Raw genomic sequence first — 21,908 nt, forward strand, 5'->3', positions numbered from 1 at the left:
AAGAGGTTTTGTGAAGAAGGAGATGGTATCATTATTGACATTAACAGAGAGGATACAGGCATTGCCCTCAGGACACACAGAAGTCAAAAGAATAGCTTGATCCAGGAAAAGAAATCACTCTCAAAACCCTACTAGCCCACAACACAGTTGACTAACAAGTTACTCAGCTTAAGAACTACTCGGCAGAGACTGTAAGAATGCTTCTACATTTGTGAACATAGGCAAGGACATTACCACACATACCTCCAGCTGCAAGGTCTAGTATTCACATCAAATGTTTCCAGAAATTAAAGTCTAACCAATCACTACTACTCTGCTCTGCAACATTACTGTCACATACAAAGTCTCTGTAGGTACAGATACCGAAAAGCAGTAATGATGCAAGACTAATGCCAGTTGTTCTGCATATTTTCACCAAGAAAGGACAACTTACTAGATCTTGTCTTTCTGTCATACTCATCTTCTCAACTATGGACCAAAACCAACGCTTGAACTGCAAAAGCTTCTCAGCATTTTCTCCTATGGGAAATAAATAAAAAATATATGTATCTATGTAATTCAGTTGGTGCGCTGAACCATAAATATGAGAGCTGATTTACATGTACTGCAAGTTGGATCTCAGCTACAATCTGATACTGGAGACACAGTCTCATTTCAGAATCAATACACGTACTTTTGAATGTAAAGGCTAATTCTGACATACCTCAGTATTTCTCCCACACCTTCCCACCTGAAAAAGCCTAATGAAAGCTCAACAGTTTTAAAAATAAAGAAATATTAGGCTGCATACATCACATTTGTAGTTCTAACGTTAGGTCTGAACTTCCAGAGGGAAAGACGCGCTACCAGGAACATAATCCTTTCCTTTAATGCCAAGCGACAGTCAAAAAACATGTGCCTCCCCCCACCTCGCCCCAACTGAAGGTAAACATTTTACAAGGTATGTACTGCACATAGCAGGAATTTTACTACGATTTTCAATGACTTATTAATTGATGTCAAATTTGAAGAGGTGCTTTAAGCTTAATGCTAGTAACTTCACAATCTAAACTCTATTTACTCTACAACTCTGTTTCTGAATGATTAAGTTGTTTCATACCTGATTCATCATTGAAAGAAGTAAAGCTGATTAGCATTTGCACATTTACTTCACCACAGCCATTTACCAGAAGTCTGAAATCTTCTGCTGTCAAATCTTCTAATGAATTCTTTGGAAGCACATCCAGTAGACCCTTCCTCATCGCCTTAAGTGAAAGCCACAAGATTCACATTACAGTCATATCACTTACTGACAAGTTCCATGTGAAGTCCCCTATCAACTCAAAATTTAGTATTCTATTAGCTGTTCTTCTCTTTCAAAGCTTTCCCACCTGAGATACAATTTTCTGAACCAAAGAACTGCACCAGCACGTTAAGCAGCAGAGCGGTACCACCAAGTATTGCAAAACCAGGAATGCTTTGAACTAATGTTTCGCCAGCTGCAGAAGCAGAAGCATCTGCACCCTGTTACTGAGAAGTTTGGATATTTTGCTGAGCTATGAGTTACAAAAAATGCTTATGACATCTTACGTTCACTTTGCTTCTTCAGACACTAATATGACAATTCTGGTTTAAAACTGTAATACGTGTATACATAGATAGTATACATATACACCTTTTATACAGATTATATCCTGTAAAGGTTAAAACTCAATTTTCAAAATGGAAAAGTTTGAATAAATTTATTTTAGTAAATCCCCAAATAAATACAAGTGTTACAGTTTTCAACTCTTATAACAAAGCACTTATTAATTTATGCAGATGTCGAGACCAAGCAAGTTCATTCTAGGAACACTTTCCTTGTGGAAGAATTTTAGACCTGATCTGCACAGAAGTAATTTATAGTCTGCTCCTGTCTCTCAGAACTGCAGCAGGAAACTAGTCAGCAGAAATGGCTAAGTTTAGATTTAGTATCACATGACAGAGTATTTTAAGCACTGGTCTTACATAAAACTATTTACAAAAATATATTACTCTAACTTCCATTTAAGAAAAGCTTCAAAAATTATTCAAACTCAATACAGTCAATTGTTAGGTTTCTCGCCAGACTTGACCAATGAAATCAAGTTTAAAAGTTGTCCTTTCGTTCTAGTACTCAGTACTCTACTACTTGCTCAAAGTACTCAGTCTTCACAGCACTGCAAAAAGAGCTATACAATTACAAAAAACTATTATGTCTTTTAAATCAAGCTGTCATACGTCAAAGAACCTGAGCAACAATACCATAATGAGGGGAAGAATTACCTGACTGAAATCTTATGGATTATTACTTTGGTTTTTAAGAGCACGCTCCACCAAAAACTTACATGCAGAGGCTGTTCTGCTACCACCAACATTCGGTGTTCTGCATATTTCCGGACATATTCATAAACATTCTGAGGAGTGACTGGTATATTTACACCATTGGAAATAAGCTCAACCTATGGCAAAGTAACAAGGACAATTAAAGAAGATGACAAAACTAGATTATTACTACAACAGACACGGTATGTAGATCAGCAATTTACAGCTTAATATTCCTCTAAAAAGTAGTGGTATAAAATTTTGCTTCTACTACTCCAGGGTAAAACATTAGGGATTCCCAAGGACTGACTCTACTATCCAGGCTTTATGGTATGTTCTACACCACCTTCAAGGAAAAAAAATAAAACATATGGCTAAAGAGAATACATTATTTGGATCTAGAAAGGCTAGAACATTAGCTTTGGGACCTTAGAAGGACCTGGATTATATGCACATGGCAACATGTGCAAATTGTCAAATTCCTGAACTACAAAGATGCAGGTATGTCCATCCTTACCTGCCCTCCACCCTCTTCCTTACACAGGTCTATTGCAAATGCTAAATCCATTGCTGCGAACACTGCATCAGCATCTGTGCTCTGGGAAGCGAGGATAAGCTGCCGGAGGCTTTCATACATAACCGGATCAAAAAAAGCAAAGTCATGCCAGTTCACCTATAAAAAGACACAGATGTTTGAAACATACCTGTTTAAGAATATACTCAAAACTGTGTGACCATTTGAGATGATGGCTGATGGAAGTTGGAAACAATTTGCAGTGCTGCAAAATGCTGAAAGACTGTTCTCCACTGAAGCACATACTGCAGCTACACATTTAAATGGCTGATGTCCTAATAGCCAAATACCACAGCTTCCAGCAATCAGAATAACACCACCTACTTTTTACTGTTTTCTACAGTTCCTCACTTTTTGGTTCATTATCAAGCTGAAAAGTCATCCATTATTTTCTAACTAAATTATTCTTTGATGTGTGATGTGAATACAAGGGAAATCTCTTGGAAGGTATCGGGATATCTAAAGACATATCTTTCTGCCACTAACCCTTTTTGTGAAAGATTATATATATATTGGAAAACTCATTAGATGATCAGCATTGTTTTTAAAGAAAAGGCCAGCAATAACAAACCTTGGTGTAAGTATGTTGCATCAGAAAGAACTTATGATGTTCTTGACTAATGCATGAAATGTGCAGCATGTCACTGGTGTTCATTCAGGGGTGAAAAACAGGGGATTTTTGCAAGAAGTTCAAGTAACTAGTGCTCTGAATTAATTTATGCCTGCACGAGACAAAATGTAATTACAATTAAATCCTACGAGTTTTATCAAATATCGAGAAAAGTGGTTTTGGCAAGCTGAGATGCTGTCTAACACCACCCTTTTGAGTCTTCAGCCTCAGAAAGGGCAAAATAAAAGGAGAATTTGCTGTTTCTGAAGGGAATCAAAGGCTAACCTACTGCAAATCTTTCCATCTCATTCAAATACCTTCCAGTAGATTTACTCAGTTCACAATCTAAAATGAAAGCCTTCTTAAATTCAATTTAAAAGCATCCTAGCATCTTTACACTTACCAACTCCACCAGTCAATGCACAACACGTGGGAAAAAGCAGTTATAAAGAGATTTTATGTAATTAAAGCAAATTCAGATTTCTATGATCAACTTACCTTTCTGCCAAGAAGAACTTTGATTACGTGTCTGTTTAACGTGATAGGACACAGCTCATTCTGCAACAAGCACAATCCCAGGATTCTGAAAATACAAGTTTGATTGTTGTTTCGGTATGACATATTACATTGAGGATTTTTCAGCAAACTTGCATTAAAAAAGTAAAAATACTCTTAATAATCAAGCTTTCCAGCTCCCTCAGTTCACAAAAAAAAAAAAAAAAAAAAAACAGCCACTGTGGGCATATAATCATTTTAAAGATATAATTTCTGCCCTTTCAGATTGTTAAAAAAAAAAAAAAAAAGATAAAAAGATTTAACAGGAAGAGAAACCTCAAGCTGAAATGTGCAATTTAACTAATATTGAGCACCAGGTGCCAAATAGAGCACAAAGAATAAAGGAAGTTTTTGCAGCTTGGATCATTGGTACTCTTCCTTGGTATTTCATGTACTCATCATTTAAATTTTGTTCAGTCTAGTACGTTAATGACATACCTGCCGATGTTTCTGAAACAATTCAGCCTTGCTTCTGTGTTTTTACCAGGTCTTGGTGTATAAAACCCTCGTTTTCCAGGTTGGTAGAAAAGTGGTGCGTTATCATCCCCATCATCTGTATCATCTAATTCCATATCCACTACACTGCGGCTGGAACCATGTCGCTTTCTATTTTCCTGTTTTGAAAGTCAGAATAGTAATTAAGAAATCTATTTCTAGCTACCAACCCACATAAGCAAACTCTTTGCTACTAGAGCCAAGGATTCAAGTTTCATTGGTTAAGAAGCCCAATGACATTTCCTGATGGTAATGTTTTATACTTTTGAGTGATTATTGCTTAATCTTTTCAAAGGTAAAGAATTAAGAATAGCTTTACTCAGATGAAAAGATAACTGCACAAGATAATTAAGCAGAACTTTGTCTTGCAAGGTAAGAGAAGGCTCCATTTTAGGTTCCAAATTAACTGATATAACTGGATCTCTAGTAAATTTTTAACTGTGCAACAATACCTTACCTGCACTTTATCTGAAGAGTCTAGCAACCCAAGATCCAGTATACTGTCAGCACCATTCTCCCTTAATGGGGGAAAAGAAAAGAAAGGCAAATGAACATTTAGTTTCACAATAAGGAATGGTCATATTCTGACACCAGACAGATTTGATTAAACCAAAGTCAACAAATCACTTGCCCAGAGAAAAACATATAGAAGAAAGCAAGAAGCAAGCTAGATGCACTGGAGTGAGATGTAGCACAGTACAAGTGTCTCGGCCACAAAATCAGTCTTCATCTTTTACAGAACCTTTGATATTTACCTGCCATGTGCAATAATGAGTTCCATAGCTTCATCAACTCTTGCTCTAAGGGAGTCTTCACTCGCTAGTAAGAGAAGCAGCTGAGCAGGAGACAATTCCAACAACATTCCTGTGATTTTACTTGCAAATGCCTGGGGATACAGAATGACACGTCTTATATCCTCCTCCAGTTCTCTCATTTTCAAATACAGCTTTATGAAAGTTTCAGTATTTTAAATATAGAATGTATTGCAAGATACCACATAGGCTAAATGATAAATTATAGAAACTGTAAAATATCTTGAAGAATGCAGAAGTGGGCATACATGTTAAAATATTTTCAGGCAAGTTAAACAATAACGGACAGGGAATTTTATTTTTTTAAACTGAAAATAGGCCAAGAACATTTAACATATCATTTAATGTACCAGACAGACAAGACTTACTGGTTGCATTGCTTGCACTCGAGGGTAGAGCCTTTCTCCAAGGGCTTGTCTATGTGCTGGAAGAGGATCGGGGTCATCACTAGGATTTCCTTCTGATGCTGGTCTAAAAGGCCGTGTGTCAATGGAAAGTTGCCTTCTAAAGTCCCTTAAAAGAAGTTAGAGCAGTTTGTACTGATTTCAGAGGAAATACGCAAAATTCTTCTGCAACAGTATGATTGGCACAAGGATTCAAAACAGCATTAATTTTTATGCTAGAAGAGGAGTTGTTTCTCATCGCTGCTTAGAGGGAATGTTTCAGAATGATTCAAAACGAGGCAGTGATTTTAATACTACCAGTATTTTAGATAACGCAATCAGACATGCCACCAATGACAATGCTGTTTGCAAACCACCTCACAAAGTGATGCTAATATACAAGTTTTTATTATTGTTTCTGCAGGAGAGGTTTATGGCATACAGTTGAGACAATCTATCAATGGTAAAACAATTTTTAAAGAATTGAAGTACATACTGAATTTCAAGAAATGACCTCATAAATTGTTCCCGAAACTGAGAAAGACAGACACCTTAAATTTAAGTAGAATTATCTTTCCTCTAGATCATTCTATCTGACAAAGGCAATCTGAATTCTATCTGAATAAGGCAATCATTCTATCTGACAAACCAGCTCCAACAAATGAAAAATATATCACTTACCTATCCCTATCTCTCCGAGAACCAGCCCGTAAGCCACTACTTCTCCGCATTTCTCTCTCTCGCTCTCTTTCCCGATCTCTCTCCCCCCTATTTCGCAATCTCTGCATCAGACCTAAAGGAGGAAAAAAACTCATAACCATGAACTTCTTTATACTTCTCTCCCCAAAAGCAGTGTCAGTGTAAGGAGGACAGAGCTTGAAAGACATCAATGAGACAGAACCATTTAACTTAAACTAGTGATCTATGTTGAACCACGCTTATGAAAGGAACCTGTAGTGTTTGTACAAACTTCCAAATGCAAAAATAATTCTAAAATTTTTATACAGTTTCAAAAAGCATTTAAAATTATTTGTGACAAGCCAGATGGAGCAGTCATATTAAACATACGCACTTGCTGCCTAAAATCTTGATGGTAATTACCTACTGGAGAGACAGATGCTCAAAAAAACTAAGAACTTTTGAAAGAAGAGTCTGTTTTAAGAAAAAAACACCACAATTTCCTTGCCTCAGAGAACTAACATACACAGTTTTCAAAGTTCCCATGCAGACTTAGCAATAAAAAAAATCCCTGAAGTGAGACAACAGCAAATGTTTTAATGCAAGATAAATCCAACACTTATGAATATTATCTGGAGATTAACCGCTGTATATCACTTACTTGTATGGGTACCCTTGTTGGCATTCTGAATGCAATCTAGATTTGGCAGTTTCTCATTTGACAGAAAAGCCTGTGCAATGGCAGTGTAAAAGCTTCGTGCTACACCGCTGCCTTCTCCCGGCTCATCCTTAAAAGTAACTTTTACTCTGTGCACAGCCATTGGAGTGGTAGCACACCTGCGACCAAAATGATTGTTGAGCTGCCTCATGGTCTGCTGAATTAGAAGGTCTCTGTCTCGATCAACCTATTAAAAAACACAAAGAAATTTGTTCTTTATCGCCCACAATATCAACAGAATTTCAACTTCACAAGAAAGTTTCTGGACACTTCTGCACAGCCTCAGAAAACGCTCATTAGAATATGGAAAAACTACACAGTAATCATAGCACAGCTTATACTGTAAGGTTTAAGAACATTGGCCTGCGGACTCTGAAGCACATATTCTCCTATCAAGTTACTGCAACGTTTGATAGTTCAGCTTTTAATTAAAATAAATTTGGAAGAAAAACTAACATTTTTTACCTCCAACGTTAAATCCCTGGATTGCTGGTTTCTAAGTTTTTCCATCTCCCTGCGGAATTTTGATTCCTTTACTTCAAAGCCACCTAATTCAGTAAGGATCTTAAACAAAGAATAAAAAATAAAAAAAATCAGAATAAGGGAGGTTCACAGTTTAGGTGGAAAAGGAATTGTCCTTAAACTGGAAAATACATACCGAGCCAGGCTCTGCTCCAACATCTTCCATGAATACTCTACCAAACAACTCTAAAGAAAGGCGCCAACGTCCCAGCAACATGTCGTGAGATATAACCATGCCCATGAAGCTACACTGTGGCCTGAGAGAGGGAGAATAAAGAAATTAACTTCGGACATATATGACATAGTTCTACTTTTACCTACCCTCTTGCCTCCAAGTAAGTTATTTATTTGGAAACAACTCGACTATGCAGGACATCACTGTACTATAGAGTTAGGTGTAGAGGTCAAATGTCCATGTTAATTACTTGATTACAAGTCAAGCAAGTCATTAGTTAGAAGTATTCCATGGGTCACTGACAAACACAGATAAAAAACAATACACTTTAAATAACAAAACCTGGAAACTACAGCAAGATAACCTGATTATAAATTCTCTTGAGATGTCTAGGATTTCCAGCTACTGTGCAGCGTTAACCAATACCACTTGGCTTAAAATATAAACAATTCTATACACTGATCTCAATCTTATAACCCCCTAGAGTCTGGTCGATTAAAAATGGCTTTTGCCTACTAAGCTAATCAGTTACTAAGTATTAGTATACGAAGGAACTTGTAACTTGATTTGCATTTGGAACGGTCACAGAACAGTAAGTAGGGAACTTGGCAACCGTTGTGTTTCAGCTGAAACACAAGTCTTGCTTCCACAGAGTAACTGCTCCAAAAACAAGCAACCTCAGTGCTATGTGGGATCCACCATTACAGGGCTCTAACTGCATAAAATGTGGTCAGTATCACCTGCCACAGATGGCAAGCTGTTAACTGCTATTTTTAACTCAGTTACCGAAGAAGTCATAGCATGTCTGCAGAAGGAAGTTAGGTAAAGGATTTCTACTGGCTTGCACAGGCTTCAAGACTGATCAACTGTTCGTTTTAAAAGCTTCCAAAGACAAACAACACTTTCCAACTAAATAAAGCTACCCATCTGAATTTTAAAAAATGTTTTAGTCCCAAATATTCTTTTATCAGCTCAGCAATACTTCATCCAGTAATTTTTAAATCCAGCTACCTGAAAGATGTGAGAGGTGGCCCTTCACTTTCTGTCAGTCCTATCTCTGCCAACAAGCTGCTTTTCAGTTGTGCTGCAAGATCATGAGCAGAAGGCCCTGGCTTTGAACTCTCAGATTCTTCTGTAGGTACATTTTGTTCCTCCCCTTCTTTCTTTTGTCGATTTTGCATGCTCATAACGTTTTTTAGGTTGGCAGCGTAAGACATTTTAGTTGGAAGAACCTAAACGAGGAAAAGCAAAACTTAATTACAGATTAATCAAAACAGACTAGAAGGCTTTCTCAGGATATATGTAGTTCCTAAAACACACAAAAAAGAGTACTATAATTGCTCTGATAAACACAATCTCAATGGCTTCATCAAACAGGAAAAAACAATTTTCTAGTTTTGTGTTTGTATTTCATACACTTCACTTGTCCACAGACCAAACATTAAATGGCAAATCTACTGAGCACGGTAATATTTGTTATCATGATTATAACATTTGTATTTCAAAATTAACTCATGTTGTATAGCAGACTTCAAAAAGTATTACTTGAAATATGCTACGTCAGTAACTATAAAAATTCCTACATTAAAAAATTAAAAATTAAAGTTTTTGCACTTACTGGGCTTTTGAATTATCTTTTTTTTTAAAAGCTACTTAAAACTTTCTGTGAAAAATTGAAGTGTCTCTTAAGGAATGAAGGTACTAGCTTAAGTTATCCCCACTGTATAAAATAATCAAACTTTTAGATCTACCTCAAGGCAGTTTCTATCCACTGTAACTTCCATCAGGCATTTCCCACTGTTGGCAGAAGATGAATACAGACCCTGGCTTGGTCGGCCAAAGAGATCTTCTTTGCGAGCATTGGGCTGAAAATGAACAAAAGCATTCTGGGTAAATAATATATTTCAGTTAGAAACGAAAAAGCAAACTGCAGTTATCTTTCAGAACACCATCGCTGGTGGCACCTGTAATAGATGGGGCTGGTCTGCCAGGGGGATGGCTTCTGCCAGAGGAACCTCAAAAGGATTGGGTGGAATGCAGCCAAGGAACGTCATGGAGTCTGATCGTCTGAAAAATGGATGGTTTTGGCCGGTCTCTGCTGGGAGGGAATCATCATCTTTGTCGTTGAGTGTAGCACCTAAACACCAGAGAAGATTTCACCTTAATTTTCAGTTATAAAAGCAAAGGATTTAAACTATCAACAGTTATTAAGCTCCTCTCTTAGCTATCTTACTGAAGGAACAGGAATGCAAAGCACCTCTCTACAGATTTAACAGTTCTACAGGATGCTTCTTCAAACCTTCTACTTTTCTTAAGTCGCTTAGTTGACACTTTTATTCTTTTTACTGTAGCAAGTTTTAATGAATGTGCACTGCTACACTATATCTACTTCATACAGAGTACACATTCTATTGTTTTCAGCAGTATCTTCAACAGATCAAAACCACCACAGTTTAGCTCAGATTCTAATTCTAAATTCTGCCATTGTGCAGAACAATAAGGGCACAAACTCTGCAGGTTAGAGAGAAAGCAAATGAAAAGAGGGGCCCACAATGAAAACAAGCAATGGCAGGACAAATCTGGTAAAATAATAATGGTATGAAAGTCTTTCATAGTTAGACTTTAGTAAGGACATCTTTCCATTATCTTAACGTATGCAAATAACAAACACTTATTCAAAGCCTCAGCTAACTAATGGGGAAAAAACATTGTGAAAGTATTGTAATTTAGCATATGATAGAAGTGTTTCTGTATACAAACTTTGATTGGTATCATCATCATTTTCATGTTCTGAATCTTCATTGTCAAGACCCAGCTCCAAAAGTTCACGAGTTCTAAAAGAAAGAAAGAAAAAAAAGCATTTACAGCAGTTGCAATCAATAAAATCAACAGTATAATCAGTAAATATACTTGCAAGGTATACATCGTAAGAACTGTGAAGTCACTGGTGAACAGGCAGGTATTTTCCATTGGGAGGTGGCATTCAAAGCTGTAGAGCCCCTCTCATTACATAGTCACTACACTGCTCAGGCAGTTACCCCTAAATGCATTAGGCCACCCACCAAGGTTGATCTAAAGAGTTAATGCTTCAGTCAGCAATGGGTATATTTATTTTTAAAGACCATATCAGTACCAAACAATCTAAGAACTCTAAATTAGGGGAGGAGTTATATAACTGAATACTGTTCTAAAATTCACTGGTGTAGAATATGCTTGATCCTGTAATTTTAAATGATCACATTTTAAAATGCAAGTCTGAGCTATGCATTAGAGAAATAGATTTCACTTTATTATAGTATCACAAACTTTGATTAGTTTTTATTTGTGGCAGTGTACGCCAAATATGTTCTGGAATTAGATGAAAACTAATAAAAACATTTCATGCAGGCTCTACTCAAATGTCATCTAACAGAAGCAAGGGACTTCATTTTAATTTGAACCACTCACTTTTAAATGTGAAAGTCTGAGCATTCGTAGCTTAAGCATTTCATGAGAACTTAGCAGTTCTTTGGTGAAGTTATTTGACAGATTTCAGTACACGAATTTTTGGGAACAAAGAAGATTCCAGAAGTATGTTACTGCCTGGAAAAGGTTTAAAGCCACAGCTCCAACTACTCAACTCAGCCTGCACCAAAACTTGGATCAGTTACTGCATTAAACCACTACCACTTCTGAGGAAACTACTGTTTCTAACAATAACCTTTGGTATACATTTTGAGGTTCTAACAGGCCTTACATTACAAGATATATTGAGCATAACATCTGAACTAAAGCAGCAGTCCAGTATATCTTAAATATTGATCACTCATGTTTTACAATTGCTAAATTTGTAGGGAAAATGAACAGTTCTGTGTTGTTTTTGATTTGTGACACTGAAAATCAGGGGCAGGGATAAGCAAAGACTTGCATTTATCCACTTGCTGGCTATGACTACTCAGGTACTTCACCTCCAAACTTAGTAAGTAGAAATAGTTGGCATAGACTACCAACACACGGATATGCATGTGATCATTAATCACCACTTCATATCAAAGGACATTCTAAAAAAAACTTAGAAAGAAATGCTGGTATACCTTGTAAAATGCTATCGTTGAGGCAATGTAGCTTTCAACTTAATGACATTTTCTGTTATCAGTTTCCCTACCGTGCTTTAGGTAATGAGGTTAAGACTTAAGTAACCCAAACACGTGGAAAAAAAAATCAAACTACTGTGCTCACCATACCAAATGTTTAAGTTTTCTCTTACGCCATTTCTAGCACATTGAACAGATTTCTAACTTAGTCATTATTATGTTAAACACGAGGAACAGACTGCATTTTTCAGCTGATAACTTGTCTTTAGTACATCTGTTAGAGGCACTGCCATGCAATGAGGTTTTTGGTTCTGAGTCAGACTTAATACCTTTTCCGTTCCAGCTGAGGAGTATCCAATGTTGTCTGTTGATTCATTGCCTTAATCCAATAAATAAGCGCTTGAAAAACGTATGCTACATGCTTTAGCGAACAGACATCTAGAACAGGAAGGACATCTGAGTGCTCATCATTGTGCGAACGCATCAAAGACAGTGCGTAGTTCAGGAAATCACCACGTGCTGACATCATTCCCTGACGAGCACTGAGTAAAGTAGCACGCCTAGTGAGAGAAAAGAATTGAACACAGAGATTAGGCATCCTTTACTATTATTCTCCACATTTGAAATATAGACATGAAATACAAAACTGTGTGATAGTAAGAGCAATGACCATGATTTCACATTTTTCTGTGTAAATGCAGCTGAGGTGCAATATATTACAAAGAGGTAATACCGGAGATAAAACTACTACATCAGAATAAACCAAGTAGCAGCAACAATACAGGAAGGCACCATTAATCAAAACAGTAACTATGCTGCTGCATTACAGAATTAAATAGAACTAGTACTTCATACACCATGCAATAATTAAACTGTTTTCATACCTTCTTCCCTCGAGTGTTCTTAAGCTAGCTTCCTCACGAGCTGTCATCCTTTCCCTTCTGGCTGAGTTCTGAGAAGCATGCAGAGGATGATTTGGATGCCCAGGATCACCCGCGGATGCTAATGCAGAACCATAACGCAGCTGTGCTTCTGTAGAGTCCATGATACTAACCATCCAATTCCAAGTAGGAATAAGCTTTTCTTCTACATAATTCTACAGAAAATGAGATTTAATGAGTTTTGCAAACAACAGAACCAGATGATAGAATGCAATCTCAACACAAGCCTTCACCACTACTTTTACAGTTATGTATGATTTCCCACAAAGAGACTCTAAAAATCCCACTCAAGAATGACCAACAAACAATTTCTGAAAGCTTTACGGGGACACCTGATTTACTGTAGTGGTGTGCAGTTCTCTTCACTTACTACCTTGGTGTTTCTGTAAAGCATCCTCACGATCCCTCCCTCATTTTTAGGCACCTCTTCTACTCCTCACCTTATATCTACATTGCAACTCCCAGATACGCACATTTTGTTTTTTTTTGGCCTAATTCCTAACTTTTTGGTAGCTTTAACAGCCCTCATCCCAATATGGTGTCCTCTATCCTTCACCACTTGCAACTTCAGCAAAAAGGACATAATTTTCTATGCAGATCTCAATTTCAACTGCATACAAAAATTCCTCTTTTAGCTCAGTCTTTTCCTTATTTAGTTCCAATATTAGCTCTGTAGCCTCATTTCCTTGCTATTTGCTAACTCCACTGATTTGGTTTTTGATCCAACACTAGCCAACTTTCTTCATTCTTTTCTATTCTGGTCTTTAAAAATCTCAATAATTTTATGATTCTACCTAAAAAAATCCTAATTACATTGAGATTATGCTCATGCACGAAGTTTGTATGTTCTTACCTGCAAGTTAACAGCATCTTGGTAAGTCAGCTTCACTGCAGCTGGGATCTGAGAATACACTAAATGATTGTACTTGGGAATCAGACCCATGAGGTCAGATATCTGCCGTATCACTATGCTGTATGCTCTTGCTAAACTGCTTGCAGATGTTAAATAGCTGCTTGCATTGCTGGCTTCAAGTGCTGCAGCTGCTGCTGCAGCGCTCGTACTGATGGTACCGCTCCGACGTAGGTTGGATGGATCGATGTAAATCAAGCCCGCTGAACTTGCTAAATACAGAAGTATGACATTAATGAATTTAAGCTTTGCTAAGCATTTTATGTATTGACAGATATCATGAACATTTCTAGTAAAAACCCTTGTAAATATTAGTGACATCACATCTATAGCAAGTAAAAAGTCACTACTTAAAAAAAACGTGACTAGCTACTGCAAGCATATTCGCAACATCTTAAGAACTAGACTGGATCCTTCCTTTTGTTAAACTCAAAACCAGTACTAGAACAGTCAAGATACGTCATTGCTGTCTTTCTAGAACAAATCTGTAACATTTCCTCCTTAAGAGAACAAATGAAAAGAGAGGAGGGAGCAAAGCCACAAGTTAATTGACTGTCATGCATGCATTTTACTCAGACTTGCCTGCTGGGGCTGACGTACTAGAAGGAGCAGTGCTAGTGGTTCTCTGGTTTTGGGTGTTGCGTACAGCCCACTGCATAGAACGAGGAGCTTGGGCAGCACCATTGGCGTGTGAGCTATTTGTGGTTCGCTCCAGAGGCTCATCAAGCATAAAGGTCTCCTGTTCTATGTCATCGCTCTGACTGCTGCTGCTATCCGAGTCACTGGAGTCATTTGATTGAGAGTCATCTTCAGAAAAAAATGCTGGAACACTGCTAGCTCCTGTCAAAGAAAATAAGCAATAAACAGTAATTGAAGATTGCAGTCATATACATGCATGGATTTATCATACAACTGTTATAAAAACGTTTTCATAAGAAAAAAATTACACATTATAAAAACGTTCACGTACCACTATCACAAATTTTCAATAAATTATCCTTATGACATACTGCATATTTTCCAAAATCAGTTTCACACACAAACAAAAAAAAAGCACTAAGACTATTTGCATTTCAAAAGACAAATGAAGAAATAATCTGATTTTTAAAGTGTTCACTGATTTTGCCCCCTGTCAGTGAGCTCTAAAAACTGGGCTTCCAGACAACAGTACAGCATTTGTTTTCAAAAGCCTTTAAATGGCTGATCAGGTTTCACGTTTTGCTTTAAACCATAGCTAGCTTCTGCACTAAAAATGAGTGAAAACATTTCACTGCACTTCACAGGAGTGCTAAATAATCTTTAGCAAACACATGCAGAAGCTCTGTAAGAGCAGAGAAGATGGCTCTCACTTTAGCACAGCTTCTGCAAAAAGCCTGCATAGTTCCTTCTAATTATAGGCAAAGAAACAACAGGAAATATTGGAAGACAGAGGTGTGAGGGAAGAAGCTGGTTGAAGAAGCAAAAAAAGGAAAAGATTGAGGGAAAGGTATTTGTTATAAAAATGTCATGATCAGGTAATTCTCACTCTTCTCCATTTAATTGTGAAGTAAATCATTTCTCCAGTGTGTCTCTGAAGTGTTGGATACAGTCCAGCTCCAAAGGCAAAGAATAACATTTTTTTAGCTGAAACCAGTCCTGCCCCTATTAAAGCTAAACCACTAATACATTTCTTTTTCCTGTACAATTTAATCCTAATACCTGAACGGCTGGATTAAACATGAGATGATGTAGCATACCTGCTTCTGAGCCAGCAGTAGCTGCAGTGACAACACTTCTGCGCCCGCTAGCATTGTCCTGATTACTGTGGTTACTCTCACTGTCACTTTCGGTTTCAGCAGCAGCTAGTAAATCCAACTCCATATCACTGCCTACAAAAACAATATAAAAAAACCTCATGTTTAAAAACAGAGAAAAACCGAGTGGCTGTAGTAGCTCATAAAAGACATTAAACTAAACCCAGAGCCCCTGACTGTAGCAGAAACTAAAAGACATACAGGGAAAGAGCATAAAAGCAGTGCAAATCTGAAGCAATATGTGTAGCTTTCTCCTTGTTTTCCAGCAGTTAGCTACCCCTGACCTTCTCACTTAGCCCTGAGCATATACATTCAGTACCCACACTGAAAATTAAGACTTGAAGGATTAGCTGCTCAAACCAAAAAACCCCATAGCTATTTGTGCATTTGTATGAGAAAAATTAACCACATGCTATTTCAAGTGAATATCCAAGGAATATTTGTGGTTTGTTTTTTTTTTTTTTTAAATCTATTTAAAAATACAGGTTCTGTTCAATTCAAAATTTTTAGAATTATTATTCCAAGTACTCAGCAAGTGAATGAACATATTTCCTGTCCTGTAAATGAACTGACTGGAACCATGAGGCACAGACGAAGAGTAGAAGGTAATTTTATTTAAATCATACTTTTGGACGATCTAATCCCAAAGAGACAAGAGAAGTCACATTAATAGCAAGAATTTCCAAATGTAATGGATGAATTGTGGCTATTAAAAATTGATCCATAATTCCATATTTCATGAGTGGTTTGAAAACTCGTTCACCACAGTTCAGATCCTTTTTGAAAGCACATCTACCATAACTGCTATTCTATCATTAGTCATTCAAGAGCTAAGCTACTTTTCAGTCCTCCGGTTTGCAACAAGAACTGTCAATATTCTGTCACCAGTAGCAATTACAAAAGGCAAAATCTGATATATTAATATCTAAAGTATCAAAGATTAAAAAAAAATCATTAATATTTTCTCCTTCTGCAAAAACAAGAGTTTGTAACAGGGAGGTAAACCGTAATCTCTAATTTTACCCATCTTGTTTCTATGATGTGTAGCCCTAACCCCTTTGATTTTCTCTGTTTATGCTCCCAAATTGTGATCATTGATGACTCTGAAGATCCCTTCTGGTTTTGATGCAGTTAGTTCCTCCAATCAGTAATATGCGCAATGCACATTATACATACCATCTTCATCATGCTCATCATGCTGTCCTTCTGCTTCAGCATTTTCTTCACCATGTTCTTCCTGCTCATCATGATGGTCTTCTTCACCAGCTACCCCCTCAACCACCTCAACCTGGAAAGAGGTATTTTAATTTTATACCAAAATAATTTCTATATCAAAGATCTGTGTGTTTTCAAAAGGAAAGTATAAAATTTCATGTAAAACACTAACAAACAAGAAGACATATCTAAGAAAAAAATCCCACGAATGAAAGACAGCTTTGGACATCAGATTTTAATGCTGAAAGAGTAAAGCTGAACAAAGCCTAGAAGTAGTTTCTAAATTTGGAAGCGCTTCATCCTGGTAGAAGTCCCTCTAGTAACCATATGTTGAAAGGCCATTTTAATAAAAGGGAGTTATAATAAAGTGTAAGATTACATATAAAGGAGACTACAGATGTATTTATTGTATTTTAAGTCATACTGTTATTCAAATGCTTTGTACACACTTTGTATACTCTCAAGTAACTAAACGCTGTTGGAAACAACGTAGTTTTGTATTCAAAGCTCTGTGAAAACAAAATGCTTGTGGAATTATGGACTCCATGGAGTATTACTGTGCTTGTAAGGGGTAGTTGAGTATCTTCTGAAAGCTAGAGACCTTGACGCATGAGTTTTTGGCTTTGAAATTAAAGCATGTGCTAATGCATTAGGTCCCACACTGAGGGGAAGAAAGAAAGGGAGAAAAAGAAAACTGACCTCTTCCACATCTGCTGAAACAATATCATCTTGTTCTTCATCCCTGCCACGAACTGGCTGTGACTGGCTGATTCGTCTTTGCTGAGGATTCCTTATGATGTACGATGACTGAGACTGACTAGAACTTAAAAAACGGAAAAACAGGAAGAGGTTATAACAAAAAAGCATTAATTAAGAAAGGAAAAAGCATCAGTTCAGATCCTTTTTAAAAGGAAACCTAAAAGCATGAAATGCCTAGACTGAAACAACCAGACTGAAGAAAGACTTTTGCAAGTTTATCATGAAACTAAGATCAGCTTCTTTTTCCTAGATGGGTGGGTAGTAGGCAGAATAACTCACTGATAGCAAAGCTCACATGAAATGGTAAATCAGCACAACTAGACCACTGAAAATCTGTAAAGACCTTCAGAACTTGTAAGAGTAACTCAGTGCTTCATGTGTAAATACTTCCAAAGTCAGTAGATCACTTACGTTCAATTGAAAGCTAGCAAAAAAATTTTTTTTGCTATTTCTCAGAGGTATAGAGTAGAAAGCAAGAAGAAACGGACGTGAGTTAGAACAAGAAGAAATTCACGTTATGCCAGAATAAAAGAGAAGGAAAAGGGAAATAAAAAAAAATTAAGACATTTTTTAAAAAGATTTCACAGTGAGTGTGGTCACCAATCCAAAAAGGTTACACCAAAACATTGTGGAATCTAAGTCCTTGGAGAGATTTTGCATCTAAATGGACAAGGGCCTGAGTGACCTGACAAAAACTTGAACGGGGATCTATAGGGACATGGGGATACAGGGAGAAGGGGACAGGGTGATGACCTCTGGATATCACTGTCAACCTAAATTAGGTAAGAAATCTGTCAGTAGGAACGTATTTCCAAAATACTTGCCCAGAATAAGCAGCTTTTTCTACTAATGAAAAGTTAATAAACACAAATCAAAACAACAACAAAAACAAAGAACAAAACCCATCTTTAACAGACTTTGAAAAGAATAAATAGTGAGCTTTTACCTGCTAGACTGGTCAGATGATGGTCTTGGCGGTAGAGGCTCCACAGAAAACAGTTCTTCACTTCCCTGCATGGCATCTATGCTGGTGCTAGCGAGAGTAAAGGGTGCTGTAGGACGTGCAATTCCCATCCTGACTGGAATAATTAAGGATTCTGCTACATTGCACAACTCTTCGACAGCATAGGGCAATAATGCCTGGAATACACGTTTACATTTTCCAATTGGCTGTGGAATAAAATTGCTAGGGAAAAGATAAGGAAAAATAAAGGTAAGTACATCTTTAATATGAATATAACACCTTTTTCAAACAATCCTATCTTTAGTATGTACATAGACGTGTATATAGCAGCAATATGAGGAACTACTGAAGTCAGTTAAAAACATTCAGTAATTTAAGAGACTAAGGATGAATACCTAAATCTACAAATAATAAACAGATAAAGATTGTATTTTTGACTAACATAATAAAAAACCTACTTCCCAAAACCCTCAGAGAAGTTCAGCGTCTATCTTAAGAAATTAAAACTTCACAAGCTACACACAATACCAGCAGCTATTGTGCAATCTTGAGGCACATACATTTCAATACAACACTGCTGACAGACTGCACCTTAGTTCATATGTTTCTGCCTATTACTGATGAGTATCAACTCATTTATTGAGAGAATTAACAGAAAAGCAAACAACCAAAACAATCCCCTCCTATCTTCTACACTTACTTTTTCTTTTTGGAGGAAGCCATTTCCACGCTAAGAATGACAAACACTCTTGCCACAGAACGCAGGAATCTCATTGTAACAGCAATCGCTTCTTCTCTACGTCCTGGTGTATACTTGTTTTGTAGTTCTTTTACCAGAGTACCCAGTAAAGTATCTAAAAGCTACAGAAACAAATTATTACAACCCAATAATAGTGTATAATTTAGAAGCATGAAACAAGCCAAATTAAGATTCAAAAAAAAACAGAGCACAATCATAACAGTGTAACTTCAGAAAAAAAAAAAACAGTTAATTTGAAGTTATTCTCAAATTAGGCTCACAGTGTATCACCCCAAATACACTAGAATATCCCATTATATCACAGAGAGTTTGTAAGAAAGATGGAAAAAGACTTTTTTTTTTTTACCAGGGCATGTGACAGGATGATGAGCAACAGTTTTAAGCTGAAAGAAGGTATATTTAGATAGGATATAGCAAAGAAATTTTTCAGAATGAAGGTGTTAAGACACTGGAACAGGATGCCCAGAGATGCTGCAGATGCCCCATCCCTGGAAGCGTTCAAAGTTGGACAGGTCTTTGAGTAACGTTAACTAGTGAAAGACGCCTCTGCATAGCAGGGGAATGGACTAGATGATCTTCAAGGTTCCCTGCCAAGCCATACCATTCTATGACTATTCAGAAGTCAATGTAAAACGTGGCTAAGTGTGCTTACCAAGATGTCTGCTGTACACTTGACAATAAGGCAATGCGTAAAACAGTCCAAGCGAATAGTTCCACTTTGCTGATTAAGGTAAACTTGTTCTTCAGGCAAGAGATGGCCTATCCTGCTGCTTGCACTAAGACTTAGAAAAAAACAAAAAGAAATTAAATTTTATGTAAGTCAGCAGGTCTCAAACACCAAATCAAACTTTACATTGTCGACTATTTGTAGATACACACGGGTCTTTATTTTCCTGGGAGCCGAACATGATCATAGACTTCAGTGCATTCCAGTCTTGCAGAACACGTTCCAACGCAAGCTGAGCAAATCGAGGAGGTTCTAAATCGTGATCAGGCATATCAGAATCTAAAGAGATAAAAAAAAAAAGCAATACGAGGAAGAGGTATTGAAATTTTCCCATTTATTATAAAATACCATTTCTTTCAGTGAAAGGGCTCTTACCTTCAGGATTTGCAGTTTTACGATTACGATCTTCCCTAATTCTAGGTGGTCTGTATTGGCAGTGTTCCACAGTTTGCCTGGCAACTGTCTGTACTAAAAATAGGAGGAGATGTTCTCCCCTGTAATGAAAAATTGATTAGTGGAGATACTGTACACCACATATTTTAAGCAATAAAGATTATTCTGCTCTAGTCACTGCACAGATGAACTTACCTGCTATTTGGCATAGTAACAAGATTTGTGGTGGTAAGCAGGCGGTAAAGGAGATCAAGGCGAGCAGACTTCTGTCCTGCAATTAGTGTTTTACACTTGCACTTCTCCCAGCAATCACAATAAGCTGTGGGGGATGTTCGTTTCAGCCTATAAGAAAGAGAAAAAGTGAGCTGCAAACACTGTTCATTAACACACCAAGTATTTTCTACGCAGGCTGTAGGTGTTATTGTAGACATTAAGATTCCTGCTAGAATTTTGTTAATTATATTATTATATTACACCAAGATGTAGCTTAAAAGAGAAATGCATTTTTACAACACTACACTTGACATTTGCCATTCTTGTTTCCTACACTCACTTCACGAGAGCAGTTTCACTGTAGAGCTTTTCATAGTGCCTTAAAGCTCATCCAAGAAAGTATATTTTTCCCCCAAAATAGCCTCCAGCCAAAGTTAAGTTGAAGTTCCTTTCTACATGCAGTAAAACCTCAATAATTGTCAAAATGCTGAGAATGTCTTTATAATTGTATTTGTTAGCTTACTAGAGCAAGGATGTTAATGCAGTAACATTTACATGCAGTAACAGTGGTACAAAACTTCTGCAGCTTCAAAACTTTGGCCAGGTTGATCAGAGACATCTTGACTGTTCATTTGACTTTTAGCTCACTTCTCCCTTTATTACAGTTGATCTAAGAGATGAATACATGTATACTACACTTCTTTATGGAAGTTTACAATAATAATCCATCATTGGCAATCAAGGGCTTCAGAAAACTTTTGGAGGTGCCCAAAATGAAGCATATTCTTCTCAGATTATTACACACTTAAGGGTGTTAGACTTACTCAGTTACTCTGAATTCTATAAAGTGAAAATTACGAGATGGCTGCATGTTATTCTTTCAATTCAGATCCATAAAATAAATCTTACAGAGCAGAAGAAAAATATATTTAAAATATTCAGTTATTAGAGAACAGAAGATCAGTAATATATTTTAATCAAGGGAAAAAAAGAACCAAAACCAATCACCAGTAAAGAAACAAAGCTACAAGACTGATTTGATTATAAGAAACAGAACACAATACTTACTTGCAGTCATGTCCTTTGTGACAGACCCTTGCACATTCTGTGCAACAACAAAGAGATTCTAACAGGCCACATGTTCGGCATTCAAATATATCCTAAAAAAGTTAAGAGTATTATACAGAGGTTTTCCTTTATGTACTTTTTATCTCAGAGCATTGTGTTAAAATTGCACTTTTTAAAACTGATGCCTTCACTTAGAAGTCAGTCGATTCTAGAAAGTGAAACTGTTGCTAATTTTAATATTCACTGTT

The 21,908-nt window shown here is 36.9% G+C and overlaps 1 protein-coding gene across 9 annotated transcripts in view; it reads right to left on the reverse strand.

Moving 5' to 3' along the window:
* The window catches only part of UBR5 (ubiquitin protein ligase E3 component n-recognin 5), an 80,362-nt gene that overhangs the window by 1,614 nt on the left and 56,840 nt on the right, over window positions 1-21,908 (reverse strand). For 5 of the 9 annotated variants that reach the window (XM_032183391.1, XM_032183384.1, XM_032183386.1 and 2 more), the window contains 31 exons: window positions 21,661-21,752; window positions 20,575-20,721; window positions 20,362-20,480; window positions 20,139-20,265; window positions 19,912-20,041; window positions 19,200-19,360; window positions 18,482-18,721; window positions 17,476-17,599; window positions 16,738-16,849; window positions 15,505-15,636; window positions 14,351-14,608; window positions 13,712-13,980; window positions 12,802-13,013; window positions 12,247-12,477; window positions 10,605-10,678; window positions 9,809-9,981; window positions 9,596-9,730; window positions 8,856-9,076; window positions 7,806-7,926; window positions 7,613-7,711; window positions 7,091-7,334; window positions 6,433-6,544; window positions 5,737-5,881; window positions 5,312-5,442; window positions 5,014-5,074; window positions 4,500-4,675; window positions 4,005-4,089; window positions 2,840-2,995; window positions 2,346-2,459; window positions 1,100-1,244; window positions 434-519 (listed from right to left, as the gene is read on the reverse strand). In XM_032183391.1, the coding sequence (XP_032039282.1) occupies window positions 434-519; window positions 1,100-1,244; window positions 2,346-2,459; window positions 2,840-2,995; window positions 4,005-4,089; window positions 4,500-4,675; window positions 5,014-5,074; window positions 5,312-5,442; window positions 5,737-5,881; window positions 6,433-6,544; window positions 7,091-7,334; window positions 7,613-7,711; window positions 7,806-7,926; window positions 8,856-9,076; window positions 9,596-9,730; window positions 9,809-9,981; window positions 10,605-10,678; window positions 12,247-12,477; window positions 12,802-13,013; window positions 13,712-13,980; window positions 14,351-14,608; window positions 15,505-15,636; window positions 16,738-16,849; window positions 17,476-17,599; window positions 18,482-18,721; window positions 19,200-19,360; window positions 19,912-20,041; window positions 20,139-20,265; window positions 20,362-20,480; window positions 20,575-20,721; window positions 21,661-21,752 (4,632 nt within the window). The remainder of the gene's footprint in view (window positions 1-433; window positions 520-1,099; window positions 1,245-2,345; window positions 2,460-2,839; window positions 2,996-4,004; window positions 4,090-4,499; window positions 4,676-5,013; window positions 5,075-5,311; window positions 5,443-5,736; window positions 5,882-6,432; window positions 6,545-7,090; window positions 7,335-7,612; window positions 7,712-7,805; window positions 7,927-8,855; window positions 9,077-9,595; window positions 9,731-9,808; window positions 9,982-10,604; window positions 10,679-12,246; window positions 12,478-12,801; window positions 13,014-13,711; window positions 13,981-14,350; window positions 14,609-15,504; window positions 15,637-16,737; window positions 16,850-17,475; window positions 17,600-18,481; window positions 18,722-19,199; window positions 19,361-19,911; window positions 20,042-20,138; window positions 20,266-20,361; window positions 20,481-20,574; window positions 20,722-21,660; window positions 21,753-21,908) is intronic. The other 4 variants (XM_032183390.1, XM_032183388.1, XM_032183385.1 and 1 more) reach the window with 2 other exon arrangements.

Source organism: Aythya fuligula, chromosome 2 (genome assembly GCF_009819795.1).
Source record: "Aythya fuligula isolate bAytFul2 chromosome 2, bAytFul2.pri, whole genome shotgun sequence".
Taxonomy (NCBI): Eukaryota; Metazoa; Chordata; class Aves; order Anseriformes; family Anatidae; genus Aythya; species Aythya fuligula.